The sequence below is a fragment of the Scyliorhinus canicula genome, chromosome 9 (assembly GCF_902713615.1).
Source record: "Scyliorhinus canicula chromosome 9, sScyCan1.1, whole genome shotgun sequence".
Lineage (NCBI taxonomy): Eukaryota > Metazoa > Chordata > Chondrichthyes > Carcharhiniformes > Scyliorhinidae > Scyliorhinus > Scyliorhinus canicula.
This window is the reverse complement of record NC_052154.1, coordinates 447,201-461,426: the sequence shown is the minus strand read 5'-3', so window position 1 is coordinate 461,426 and position 14,226 is coordinate 447,201. Positions and strand designations below refer to the sequence as shown.

Sequence of the window (14,226 nt, the reverse complement as noted above, 5' to 3'; positions counted from 1 at the left end):
GAGAGAGACTGGGATAGAGAGAGAGACTGGGATAGAGAGAGAGAGAGAGACTGGGATAGAGAGAGAGAGACTGGGATAGAGAGAGAGACTGGGATAGAGAGAGAGAGTGCATAGCACACCCTCTATGCCACACTCTCTCTCCCTATCCATGCACTCTCTCTTTCTCTCTATACCAGTCTCTCTCTCTCTACCCCAGTCTCTCTCTCTATCCCTGCACTCTCTCTATCCCAGTCTCTCTCTCTATCCCAGTCTCTCTCTCTCTCTCTCTATCCCTGCACTCTCTCGCTCTCTCTATCCCAGTCTCGCTCTCTCTATCCCAGTCTCTCTCTCTATCCCAGTCTCTCTTTCTCTATCCCTGCACTCTCTCTCGCTCTCTCTATCCCAGTCTCTTCCTGTGATGTAAAAATGACCTGTATTTGGCAGAATCTTTCAAAATTTGCAGGGGACGAGGAACTCAGGGATGTGAGGACAGGGGAGTGAGAACAGATCGTTCTCCCTAAGCGACGGCAGAGACTATGAAACTAATGGCCTCTTCTCTGATGTATCATTCAATGATAAATTAGTGAGATATGAAAATCTAAAGGATGCCTGTTATATCCAAGTTCATCCCCAGGTCACCGAGCAATGGGACATCCCAATTCCAATCAGCAGCTCCACCCTCCCCTGGAGTGAGGGGGTTGCTGTGCCATCGGAGGAGGGGGTTTGCTGAAGGTTATGGAGGAGTGGACCGGAGGGAATAGTTCCTTCAGAATGCTGAAAGTGGGGAAGGAGAAGGTGTGTTTGTAGGAGGTGGGGATGGTGGGGAATGATCTATAGATTGTGGATGTTGGTGGGATGAAAGTTTAGGATGAGAGAAACTCTGACCTTGTTCCGGGAGCGAATACAAAGGAAAAGAGCAGACGGCCAGAAAAATAATTCAAATGGTTTTGGTCGCTGTTATTCACAATGGAGAGCTTTGGTGAAAGAGGAACTGAATGTCCTGATGAGAAGGAGGTCATTAAATCCAGAGAACTGGGACTGATTAAATCAGGGTTCATAAAATGATGACAGTGCAGCTTTCCCTCTGGAGCCAATCCATTGCCTTTTCCCCATTCCCCTGCAAATTCATAGACATGGACATAGAATTTACAGTGCAGAAGGAGGCCATTCGGCCCATCGAGTCTGCACCGGCTCCTGGAAAGAGCACCCTACCCAAGGTCAACACCTCCACCCTAGCCCCAAAACCCAGTAACTCGACCCAACACTAAGGGCAATTTTGGACACTAAGGGCAATTTATCATGGCCAATCCACCTAACCTGCACATCTTTGGACTGTGGGAGGAAACCGGAGCACCCGGAGGAAACCCACGCACACACAGGGAGAACGTGCAGACTCCGCACAGACAGTGCCCCAAGTCGGGAATCGAACCTGGGACCCTGGCGCTGTGAAGCAATTGTGCTATCCACAATGCTACCGTGCTGCCCTATTCCCTTTCACATAATGATCCAATTTTCAATTGAATTGGCCTCCACCTTGGTAGCGCATTCCAGACCCTGTGCCTCATTAACAAAGCCCAGGATGTTGTACGGCACATATTATTAACAACACTCTAATTTTGTCCGATCATCTTCAATAGGGGCTGGTTTAGCACAGTGGGCTAAACAGTTGGCTTGTAATGCAGAACAAGGCCAGCAGCGCGGGTTCAACTCACGTACCAGCCTCCCCGAACAGGCACCGGAATATGTGGCGACTAGGGGCTTTTCACAGTAACTTCATTTGAAGCCTACTTGCGACAATAAGCAATTTTCAATAATTTATGTATGTATACACCCAGGTTCCTCTGTTCCTGCACCCCTTTTAAATAATAATAATAAGAATCTTTACTGTCACAAGTAGGCTTACATTAACACTGAAATGAGGTTACTGTGAAAAGCCCCTAGTCGCCACACTCCGGTGCCTGATCAGGTACACAGAGGGAGAATTCAGAATGTCCAAAGTACCTAACAGCTCGTCTTTCAGGACTTGTGGGAGGAAACCTGAGCACCCGGAGGAAACCCACGCAGACACGGGGAGAACGTGCTTACTCCGCACAGATAGTGACCCAAGCCGGGAATTGAACCTGGGTTCATGGAGCTGTGAATCAGCAGTGCTAACCACTGTGCTACCGTGCTGCCCTTTAGAATTGTATCCTTTATGTTTCAGGTTGGCATGGAGGCGCAGTGGCTAGCACTGCTGCCTCATGGCGCCAAGGACCTGGGTTCAATCCCGGCCCCGGGTCACTGTCTGTGTGGAGTTTCCACATTCTCCCCGTGCCTCACCCCCACAACTCAAAGGTGTGCAGGGTAGGTGGATTGGCCACGCTAAATCGACCCTTAATTGGGGGGAAAATATTGGGTACTCTAAATTTATAAAAAAAAGAAAACTGAAACACTCAAGATTACATTTAAACAAAAGAGTTTGTAGAATGATTACAGTGCAGAGGGAGCTTTCCCTCCAAAGTCAATCCATGGCCTTTTCCCCATTACCCTGCATGGATTTCTTAATTAGGCTCATAAATAGACTCCTCACTTATCTACTAATACAAATTTCCATTTATGTTCTATTTACTTGTATCCCGTCTTAGCTTTGCTCATCTCCACTTTGAATCTCTGCTTTTACACCTAACACTTTTGATGAATTCAGGAAAATCTTTATCCAGAATGGTGAGCAGGTGGAATTTGTTACCACATGGAGTAGGTTGAAGTGAATAAAATCGGTACAATTAAGGGGAGGCTTGATGAGCACAATTTGGTGAAGGGAATAGAGGATAATGGCATCCTAAATTGATTCAAGATAGCAGGAGCCTTGAGTGGAGTATAAACCTTGGCATGGTCTGGTTAAGCCAAATGGCCTGATTCTGTGCTGTATATTTTATGTAATTCTATGTCACTGCACCTCATTGACCATCCCACATTAATGCTGAATATTCACTGGCTTGCTCTCTCACAGCTGATTCTCTTTCCCTTTACAGAACATGTCCTGTGAAAGATTCTGTACCACCCTCCGAATCATAGCAAGTACTTTGTTTGCCTTGACCGTACTGGGGGCCATTACCTGCACCTATGTGAAGGGTTATCAGTTTGGCTATACAGAGAATTACCACCTGTCCTTTGGCCTGTATGGGGCCTTCCTCGCACTACACCTCTTTGTTCAGAGTCTCTTTGCTTTCCTGGAGCACAGGAGGATGAGGAAGGAGAATCGACCCCTCAAATTTAACAAGTCGGTCGCTCTTTGTATTGCTGCTTACCAGGAGGACCCAGACTATCTCAGGAAATGCCTGGTGTCGGTAAAGCGGATCGCATATCCCAATCTCAAGGTGGTGATGGTCATTGATGGCAACAGCGAAGAAGACATTTACATGATGGAGATATTCCATGAGCTCATGGGCTTGGAAAGTACTGACTCCTGCATCTGGAAGAGTAATTATCATGAGATGGGGGCTGGAGAGACGCACATTACCTTCACTGAGGGCAAGAGGAGGGTGGAGGAAATCGTGACTCAGTCTAAATTTTCCTGCATCATGCAGAAGTGGGGAGGGAAGCGAGAAGTGATGTACACAGCGTTCGCCGCACTCGGTGACTCCGTGGATTATATACAGGTGGGACTGATGCACTGGGGAACAGGGTCACATTTCTGCTGTTTTCCAAAATGTTGTTGTGGCAGATTTTTACTGGGGCACTGACCACATCCCTATAACAGATGGTGAGACAACAATCGAGCTCCTCCCAAATGACAATGATCAGAATTAACTCCAGGAGGAAGAATAGACAAACTGAATATTTTAAATGAGAAAACTATTAAATGTCAGTGCTCAGAATGAGTTGGGTATTCTTATACAGGAAACACAGAAAGTTAACATGCAGTTACAGCAAGCAGTTAGGAGGGCAAATGGTATGTTGCCCTTTAACATAAAAGGATTGAAGTACTAGAGTAATGAATTCTATTGTCCAGGACTGTGGTGAGATCACAAGGAGCATTCACAATAAGAATTCACAAGTGCCAGGCAATGACCATCTCCAACAAGAGAGAATTTAACCATCGCCCCATGGCATTCAATGGCATTACATTAGAAATTTAGAAAATAGGAGCAGAAGGAGGCCATTCGGCCTTTCAAGCCCCCTCTGCCATTCATCACGATCATGACTGATCATCAAACTCAATAGCCTAATCCCGCTTTCAACCCATATCCTATGATCCTAAGTGCTGTATCTGACTGCTTCTTGAAAACATACAATGTTTTGGCCTCAACTACTTCCTGTGGTAACAAATTCCACAGGCCGACCACTCTCTGGGTGAAGAAATGTCTCATCTCTGTCCTAAATGGTCTACCCCGTATCCTCAGACTGTGACCCCTGGTTCTGGACACACCCACCTTCGGGAACATCCTTCCTGCATCTACCCTGTCCCCATCGGGAACATCCTTCCTGCATCTACCCTGTCCCCATCGGGAACATCCTTCCTGCATCTACCCTGTCCCCATCGGGAACATCCTTCCTGCATCTACCCTGTCCCCATCGGGAACATCCTTCCTGCATCTACCCTGTCCCCATCGGGAACATCCTTCCTGCATCTACCCTGTCCCCATCGGGAACATCCTTCCTGCATCTACCCTGTCCCCATCGGGAACATCCTTCCTGCATCTACCCTGTCCCCATCGGGAACATCCTTCCTGCATCTACCCTGTCCCCATCGGGAACATCCTTCCTGCATCTACCCTGTCCCCATCAGGAACATCCTTCCTGCATCTACCCTGTCCCCATCGGGAACATCCTTCCTGCATCTACCCTGTCCCCATCGGGGAACATCCTTCCTGCATCTACCCTGTCCCCATCGGGAACATCCTTCCTGCATCTACCCTGTCCCCATCGGGAACATCCTTCCTGCATCTACCCTGTCCCCATCGGGGAACATCCTTCCTGCATCTACCCTGTCCCCATCGGGAACATCCTTCCTGCATCTACCCTGTCCAGTCCTAAAGAAGAACAAAACAGCAGAGGAACAGGCCCTTCGGCTCTCCAAACCTGCACCGATCACGTGTCCTATCCAGACCAACCGCCTGTATCCTTCTATACCCCATCTGTTCATTCACCTATCCAGATAATTCTTAAAGGTCGCTAACGTACCTGCCTCAGCCACCTCACCTGGCAGTGCATTCCAGGCTACCACCACCCTCTGTGTAATAAACTTCCCCGCCCATCTCCACTGAACCGATCCCTCCTCACCTTGAACTTGTGCCCCTTGTAATTGTCATTTCCGCCCTGGGAAAAAGCTTCCAACTGTTCACCCTATCTACACCCCTAATAATTTTATAAGCTTCTATCAGGTCGCCCCTCAGCCTCCATCTCTCTAGGGAGAACAATCCAAGTTTATTCAATCTCTCCTCATAGCTAATACCCTCCATACCAGGCAATATCCTGATAAACCTTTTCTGTACTCTCTCCAAAGCCTCCATGCCCTTCTGGTAGTGTGGTGACCAGATTTGGATACAGTATTCCAAATGTGGCCCGACCAATGTTCTATATACCTAACATAATTTTTGAGCTTTTATACTCTATACCCCATCCTATGAAGGCAAGCATGCCATATGCTTTCTTTACCACCATTTCCACCTGTGCTACCATTTTTAAGGATCTGTGGACCTGCATGCCCAGACCTCTGTGTCTCTATGCTCCTGATGGTTCTGCCATTTATTTTATAGCTCCCAGCTGGTAAACCTTTGCTGCACTCCTTCTATAGCAAGAACATCCTTCCTCAGATAAAGAGACCAAAACTCCACACAATATTCCAGATGTGGCCTCACCAAGGCCCTGTATAATTGAGTAAGATACCCTTGCTCTTGTACTCGAATCCTCTCACAATGAAGACCAGCATAATGACACAGTGAGCTTTGCGTACGAGTAGTGGGAAAGGGCAAATCCGGAGTGAGGCACAGCCAGAGTGAGTTTTAAACTTGGGAATTCAGCGTAAAGTGGGAAGAGATGGTTTTTGCATTTTCTCCTTGCTTTTAAATCTTCAGAGAGAGTCTTGCTCTGCTGCAGGCTAGAAGGGAAAGAGCTGATTGGTAAGTAGTGGATAAGGTCGGTAAGTCTTTACAACTATAATCACTTATAGTTTTGTCACTGGACTAGTAATCCAAGACCCAGGGTAATGCTCTGCGGTCCCGGGTTCGAATCCCAACAGGACAGATGGTGAAATTTGAATTTAATAAAAATCTGGAATTAAAAGTCTAATGACCATGAAACCATTGTCGTAAAAACCATCTGGTTCACAACGTCCTTCTGCTGTCCTTACACTTTACTCTAGACCCACACCAATCTGGTTGACCCTTAAAATGCCCCCTGGATTAGCCCAGCAAGACACTCAGTTCAAGAGCAAATAGAGATGGGCAATAAACGTTGGCCAGCGACGGCCACACATACTCCAGGTGTGGTCTCATTAAACCGAATATAATTGCGGAAAAATGTTATTCTTGCTAAATAAAGGTTAGCAGAGAGTAGCAACTCTGATTGATCTCTCTGCTTAACCCAAGAGGCAGAAGCTGCCGAGGACATGGTGGGAGACGTGGAAAATGAAAAAAAAAGAAAATTGCTTATTGTCACGAGTAGGCTTCAATGAAGTTACTGTGAAAAGCCCCTAGTCGCCACATTCCGGCACCTGTTCAGGGAGGCTGGTACGGGAATTGAACCGTGCTGCTGGCCTGCCAGCGATTTAGCCCAATGTGCTAAACCAGCCCCTAGAATGGTTCAAAATCGTTAAGGAGGAAGTGCTCAATAGACAGTCGGTACTGAAAGCTGACAAGGCACCGGGACTGGATGAGATGCATCCAAGGATATTGAAGGAAGTGAGAGTGGAAATTGCAGGGGGCTGATCATAATCTTCCCATCTCCTCGAGACTCGGCCGGGAGGGGGGGGGGGGGGGGGGGGGGGGGGTGCAAAGGACTGGAGAATTGCAAACGTTCAGCCCTTGTTCAGAAAAAAATCACAAAGATCGCCCCAGAAATTACAGACCAGTTTGTTTAACATCGGTGGTGAGCAAGTTTCGACCAACAATTATTCAGGATAGAATTAGTTACATAGGAAAATGTGGGTTGATTAGGAAGAGCCAGCATGGATTTCTAAAGGGGAAATTATTTTTAACGAACTTGCTGGAGTTTTTTGAGGAGGTAACAGAAAGGGTTGATGAGGGTAATGTTGTTGATGTGGTGTACGTGGCCTTTCAGAAGGCATTTGATACAGACTTTCAAACAGACTGTGAGAAACGTGATAGCTGATGGAATAAAAGGGGCAGCAGCAACATTGATACAACATTGGCTGAATAATAGGAAGCAGAGTGGAATGATCAATGGATATTTTTTGGACTGGAAGATTTGTCATGGTGTTCCCCAGGGATCGGTATTCGGATCCTTGATTTACCCGATAGAGGCTGGTTTCGCTTAAGATGAAGATAGATAGTTTTTTGAAGAATAAAGGATTATGGTGTTCGGGTGGGAATGTGGAGCTGAGACCACAAAAGATCAGCCACGATCTCATTGAATGGCAGAGCAGGCTCGAGGGGCCAGATGGCCGACTCCTGCTCGTAGTACTTATGTTCTTAGTTGGCTGGACAGCTGGTTGGTGATGCAAAGCAAGGAAAACAGCGTAGGTTCAATCCCCGTATCGGCTGAGGTTATCCATGAAGGTCCGATCTCCTCAACATAATAATAATAATCTTTATTGTTACAAGTAGTCGGGATAGTCAGCACGGATTTGTGAGGGGTAGGTCTTGCCTTACAAGTCTTATTGAATTCTTTGAGGGGGTGACCAAGCATGTGGATGAAGGTAAAGCAGTGGATGTAGTGTACATGGATTTTAGTAAGGCATTTGATAAGGTTCCCCATTGTAGGCTTGTGCAGAAAGTAAGGAGGCATGGGCTAGTGGGAAATTTGGCCAGTTGGATAACAAACTGGCTAACCGATAGAAGACAGAGAGTGGTGGTGGATGGCAAATATTCAGCCTGGAGTCCAGTTACCAGTGGTAGGGATCAGTTCTGGATCCTCTGCTGTTTGTGATTTTCATTAATGACTTGGATGAGGGATTTGAAGGGTGGGTCAGTAAATTTGCAGACGATACAAAGATTGGTGGAGTTGTGGATAGTGAGGAGGGCTGTTGTCGGCTGCAAAGAGACATAGATAGGATGCAGAGCTAGGCTGTGAAGTGGCAGATGGAATTTTACTCTGAAAAGTGTGAAGTTGTCCATTTTGGAAGGACAAATATGAATGCGGAATACAGGGTTAACGATAGGGTTCTTGGCAATGTGGAGGAGCAGAGAGATCTTGGGGTCTATGTTCATAGATCTTTGAAAGTTGCCACTCAAGTGGATAGAGCTGTGCACAAGGCCTATGGTGTGCTAGCGTTCATTAGCAGAGGGATTGAATTTAAGAGCCGTGAGGTGATGATGCAGCTGTACAAAACCTTGGTAAGGCCACATTTGGAGTACTGTGTGCAGTTCTGGTCACCAGTAAAGGACAGTAAGAAGTCTTACAACACCAGGTTAAAGTCCAACAGGTTTGTTTCAAACACGAGCTTTCGGAGCGCAGCTCCTTCCTCAGGTGAATGGAGAGGTATGTTCCAGAAACATTTATATAGACAAAGTCAGAGATGCTGGACAATGCTTGGAATGCAGGCATTTGCAGGTAATCAAATCATTACAGATCCAGGGAGAGGGATAATCACAGGTTAAAGAGGTGTAAATTGTCTCAAGCCCGAACAGTAGGTAGGATTTTGCAAGTCCAGGCCAGTTGGTGGGGGGTGGATGTAATGCGACATGAATTCAGGATCCCTGTTGAGGCCGCACTCATGCGTGTGGAACTTGGCTATCAGTTTCTGCTCGGCGATTCTGCGTTGTCGCGTGCCCTGAAGACCGCCTTGGAGAACGCTTACCCGGAGATCAGAGGCTGTATGCCCTTGACTGCTGAAGTGTTCCCCGACTGGAAGGGAACATTCCTGCCTGGTGATTGTCGCACGATGCCTGTTCATTCGTTGTCGCAGCGTCTGCATGGTCTCGCCAATGTACCACGCTTCGGGACATCCTTTCCTGCAGCGTGTGAGGTAGACAACGTTGGCCGAGTCGCACGAGTATGTGCCGCATACCTGGTGGGTGGTGTTTCCACGTGTAATGGTGGTATCCAAGTCGATGATCTGGCATGTCTTGCAGAGATTACCCTGGCAGGGTTGTGTGGTGTCGTGGTCGCTGTTCTGAAGGCTGGGTAATTTGCTGCAAACAATGGTTTGTTTGAGGTTGCGCGGTTGTTTGAAGGCCAGTAGTGGGGGTGTGGGGATGACCTTGGCAAGATGTTCATCTTCATTGATGATGTGTTGAAGGCTGCGAAGAAGATGTCGTAGTTTCTCCGCCCCAGGAAAGTACTGGACGACGAAGGGTACTCTGTCAGTGGTGTCCCGTGTTTGTCTTCTGAGGAGGTCGGTGCAGTTTTTTGCTGTGGCACGTTGGAACTGTCGATCGATGTGTCGAGCGCCATATCCCGTTCGTACGAGAGCATCTTTCAGCATCTGTAGGTGGCTGTTACGCTCCTCCTCGCCTGAGCAGATCCTGTGTATACGGAGGGCTTGTCCATAGGGGATGGCTTCTTTAATGTGTTTCGGGTGAAATCTGGAGAAGTGGAGCATCGTGAGGTTATCCGTGGGCTTGCGGTAAAGCGAAGTGCTAAGGTGACCGTCCTTGATGGAGATGAGTGTGTCCAAGAATGCAACAGAATTTGGAGAATAGTCCATGGTGAGTCTGATGGTGGGATGGAATTTATTGATCTCATCGTGTAGTCGTTTCAGTGATTCTTCGCTGTGGGTCCAAAGGAAAAAAATGTCATCAATGTATTTGGTGTATAACATCGGTTGCAGGTCCTGTGTGGTGAGGAAGTCTTGTTCAAACTTGTGCATGAAGATGTTGGCATGTTGAGGTGCGAATTTGGTCCCCATGGCTGTTCCATGCATCTGGGTGAAGAATTTGTTGTCGAAGGTGAAGATGTTGTGATCCAGAATGAAGCGGATGAGTTGCAGAATTGCGTCTGGAGATTGGCAGTTGTCAGTGTTGAGGACTGAGGCTGTTGCAGCAATGCCGTCATGGGGGATGCTGGTGTAGAGTGCCGAGACATCCATTGTGACGAGGAATGTTCCTGGTTCAACTGGTCCATGGGTGCTGTGTTTCTGTAGGAAGTCCGTCATGTCGCGACAGAAGCTGGGTGTACCTTGTACGATGGGTTTCAAGATGCCTCACGGTAGCATGGTGGTTAGCATCAATGCTTCACAGCTCCAGGGTCCCAGGTTCGATTCCCGGCTGGGTCACTGTTTGTGTGGAGTCTGCACGTCCTCCCCGTGTGTGCGTGGGTTTCCTCCGGGTGCTCCGGTTTCCTCCCACAGTCCAAAGATGTGCGGGTTAGGTGGATTGGCCATGCTAAATTGCCCGTAGTGTAAGGTTAATGGGGGGATTGTTGGGTTACGGGTATACGGGTTACGTGGGTTTAAGTAGGGTGATCATTGCTCGGCACAACATCGAGGGCCGAAGGGCCTGTTCTGTGCTGTACTGTTCTATGTTCTATGCCCTCGATGTGGCCAGAGAGGGTCTCACACAGGGTCCCATTGCCTGAAACGATAGGACGGCCTGGTGTGTTGGCCTTGTGTATTTTCGGGAGGCAGTAGAGATCTCCAATGCGGGGATTACGTGGGATGAGAGCACGTAGGGTGCTCTGAAGGTCTGGATGCAAGGTCTTGATCAGTCTGTTGAGTTGGCGGATGTGTTCCTTGGTAGGATCTGCAGGTAACTATCTGTAGTGTTCTTGGTTGTTGAGTTGTCGGTACACTTCTTTGCAGTAGTCCATTCTGTTCAGTATGACGGTGGCCCCTCCTTTGTCTGCTGGTTTGATGACGATGTTGCGGTTGGTTTTGAGAGCACGATGGCGTTGCATTGTACTTGGGTGACGTTCGGGGCAGCCTTGTGAATGCGACTGATGAATCTGGCATTGACACGACTCCTGACGGCTTGAGCATACATGTCGAGTCCCGGGCAGCGGCCTTCCGGAAGGGGTCCAACCCGACTCTTTCCTTTTCGTTTGCTGCACCGCAGATCTCGCGGTCTGCTGTTCCGGTTCATTGGTCGTCTCCTTGGGTTCGCTGTCGCCATCTTGGGGTCTGTGGAAGAATTCCCGGAGCCTCATTCGCCTGATGAATTCCTCCGTGTCTGCCGCGAGACTGATGGGGTCCATTTTGGTGGTGGTGCAGAAATTGAGCCCTCTGCTGAGGGCTTCGATTTCATCTGGATGAAGGGTGTAGTCCGACAAGCTGACAATAGATTTCCCTGTATTGTTTTCAAGTGTGATACTGGGGGAGGCTTGGTTGCTGCTGGTGGTGATGGCGAGTGTCTCAAGCTTCCTGTTCTTGGTGTGCATATAGGTGGCATAGTATCGTTATGCACATATGGCAAATATTCAGCCTGGAGCCCAGTTACCAGTGGCGTACCACAGGGATTGGTGGAGTTCTGTGAGCAGTTCTGGTCACCTCATTTTAGGAAGGATGTGGAAGCTTTGGAAAAGGTGCAAAGGAGATTTACCAGGATGTTGCCTGGAATGGAGAGTAGGTCTGACGAGGAAAGGTTGAGGGTGCTAGGCCTTTTCTCATTAGAACGGAGAAGGATGAGGGGTGACTTGATAGAGGTTTATAAGATGATCAGGGGAATAGATAGAGTAGACAGTCAGAGACTTTTTCCCCGGGTGGAACAAACCATTACAAGGGGACATAAATTTAAGGTAAATGGTGGAAGATATAGAGGGGGATGTCAGAGGTAGTTTCTTTACCCAGAGAGTAGTGGGGGCATGGAATGCACTGCCTGTGGAAGTAGTTGAGTCGGAAACGTTAGGGACCTTCAAGCGGCTATTGGATAGGTACATGGATTATTAAGGGCAGCATGGTAGCAGAGTGGTTAGCACAATTGCTTCGCGGCTCCAGAGTCCCGGGTTCGATTTCGGCTTAGGTCGCTGTCTGTGCGGAGTCTGCACATCCTCCCCGTGTCTGCGTGAGTTTCCTCCGGGTGCTCTGTTTTCCTCCCACAGTCCAAAGATGTGCAGGTTGGGTGAATTGGCCATGATAAATTGCCCTTAGTGTCCAAAATTTTATGATCTATGATTAACCTAGGACAAAAGTTCAGCACAACATCGTGGGCCGAAGGGCCTGTTCTGTGCTGTATTTCTCTATGTTAAGTACACTAACATCGCAATGAAGTTACTGTGAAACATTGCCCTTCGCCTGAGGTGTGGTGATCCTCAGGTTAAACCAGCACCAGTCAGTTCTCCCTCTCAAAGGGGAAAGCAGCCTACAGTCATCTGGGACTGTGGCCACTTTACTACCCTGCACATCTTTGGGTTGTGGGGGTGAAACCCACCTAGACACGGGGAGAATGTGCAAACTCCACACGGACAGTGACCCAGAGCTGGGATCGAACCTGGGATCTTGGCACCGTTAGGCAACCGTGCTAATCACTTGCGCCACCGTGCTGCCCTTTTTCTGATATATATTAATGATCTGGATCTTGGTGAGCGGGGGACAATTTCAATGTTTTCAGACGACACAAAACTTGGCAGTATAGTAAACTGAAGAAGACTGTGTAGAACTTAAAAAAGGACAGAGTCAAGTTGGAGTGGGCAGATAGATGGCAGATGACGTTCAATGAGGAGAAATGTGAGGTGATGCATTTTGGTCGGGTGAACATGAAGAGACAAGGGGCGGGATTCTTCATTAGCCGACGTCAAAATCGGGATAGGCGAGTGGGCGGAGAATCAGATCCAACAACAAAATCGCAACAGGCGCCGATTTGACGCCAAATCGTAATGCTCCAGCACCTTGTGAGAAGCGCCAATGTGTTCTGAAACAGACAGTAGACACGGTTAGTATATCATTAGCAGGCCCAACCCAGTATTCTCCAGGGCCACCGCGATTCTCCGCCTCCGATGTGCCGAGTTCCCGACGGCACGGTTCACTTGTGCTTTTAAAAACATGAAACCGGTGTAGCGACTGCTGAGGGTGAGAGAAGGGATACGGAACGGGTCCAACATCGCCATAGTTTGCTGATAGTTGTGCCACTGGCCAGGGGGGCTTCTGCCAGGGCCGGGGAAGTAGTGTGAGGGCTGTGTGCCAGGCAGCTGTGCACACCACTAACAGCCCACTTTGAACTGAGGGCCATAGGTAACGACGTGGGGTCTGACCCCCCCCCAGGTGCCCTCTGGCCCCAGCCGACCCATCAGCTGTTTGGGCGCGCTCCAGCACAACCAGTGCCACCTTGTTGGATGGGATGGTGTGTGTGGGGAGTGTAATGTGTGTGTGAGGCTGGGATGAGTGTGTGTGGGGAGTGTAATGTGTGTGTGAGGCTGGGATGAGTGTGTGTGGGGAGTGTAATGTGTGTGTGCGGATGGGGTGAGTGTGTGTGGGGAGTGTAATGTGTGTGTGCGGCTGGGATGAGTGTGTGTGGGGAGTGTAATGTGTGTGTGGGGCTGGGATGAGTGTGTGTGGGGAGTGTAATGTGTGTGTGCGGCTGGGATGAGTGTGTGTGGGGAGTGTAATGTGTGTGTGGCTGGGATGAGTGTGTGTGAGGAGTGTAATGTGTGTGCGGCTGGGATGAGTGTGTGTGGGGAGTGTAATGTGTGTGTGCGGCTGGGATCAGTGTGTGTGGGGAGTGTAATGTGTGTGTGCGGCTGGGATGAGTGAGTGTGGGGAGTGTAATGTGTGTGTGAGGCTGGGATGAGTGTGTGTGGGGAGTGTAATGTGTGTGCGGCTGGGATGAGTGTGTGTGGGGAGTGTAATGTGTGTGTGCGGCTGGGATAAGTGTGTGTGGGGAGTGTAATGTGTGTGTGCGGCTGGGATGAGTGTGTGTGGGGAGTGTAATGTGTGTGTGAGGCTGGGATGAGTGTGTGTGGGGAGTGTAATGTGTGTTTGCGGCTGGGATGTGTGTGTGTGGGGAGTGTAATGCGTGTGTGCTGCTGGGATGAGTGTGTGTGGGGAGTGTAATGTGTGTGTGTGGCTGGGATGAGTGTGTGGGGAGTGTAATGTGTGTATGCGGCTGGGATGAGTGTGTGTGGAGAGTGTAATGTGTGTGCACAGCTGGGATGAGTGTGTGTGGGGAGTGTAATGTGTCTGTGGCTGGGATGAGTGTGTGTGGGGAGTGTAATGTG

At 48.8% G+C, this 14,226-nt stretch overlaps 1 protein-coding gene across 1 annotated transcript in view; it reads left to right on the top strand.

Annotated features, from left to right (window-relative positions):
- Window positions 1–14,226, top strand: part of has3 (hyaluronan synthase 3) — a 34,622-nt gene that overhangs the window by 4,290 nt on the left and 16,106 nt on the right. Inside the window, exon 2 of the mRNA XM_038806159.1 lies at window positions 2,991–3,617. Coding sequence (XP_038662087.1) covers window positions 2,994–3,617 — 624 coding nt within the window. The 5' untranslated portion in view covers window positions 2,991–2,993. The remainder of the gene's footprint in view (window positions 1–2,990; window positions 3,618–14,226) is intronic.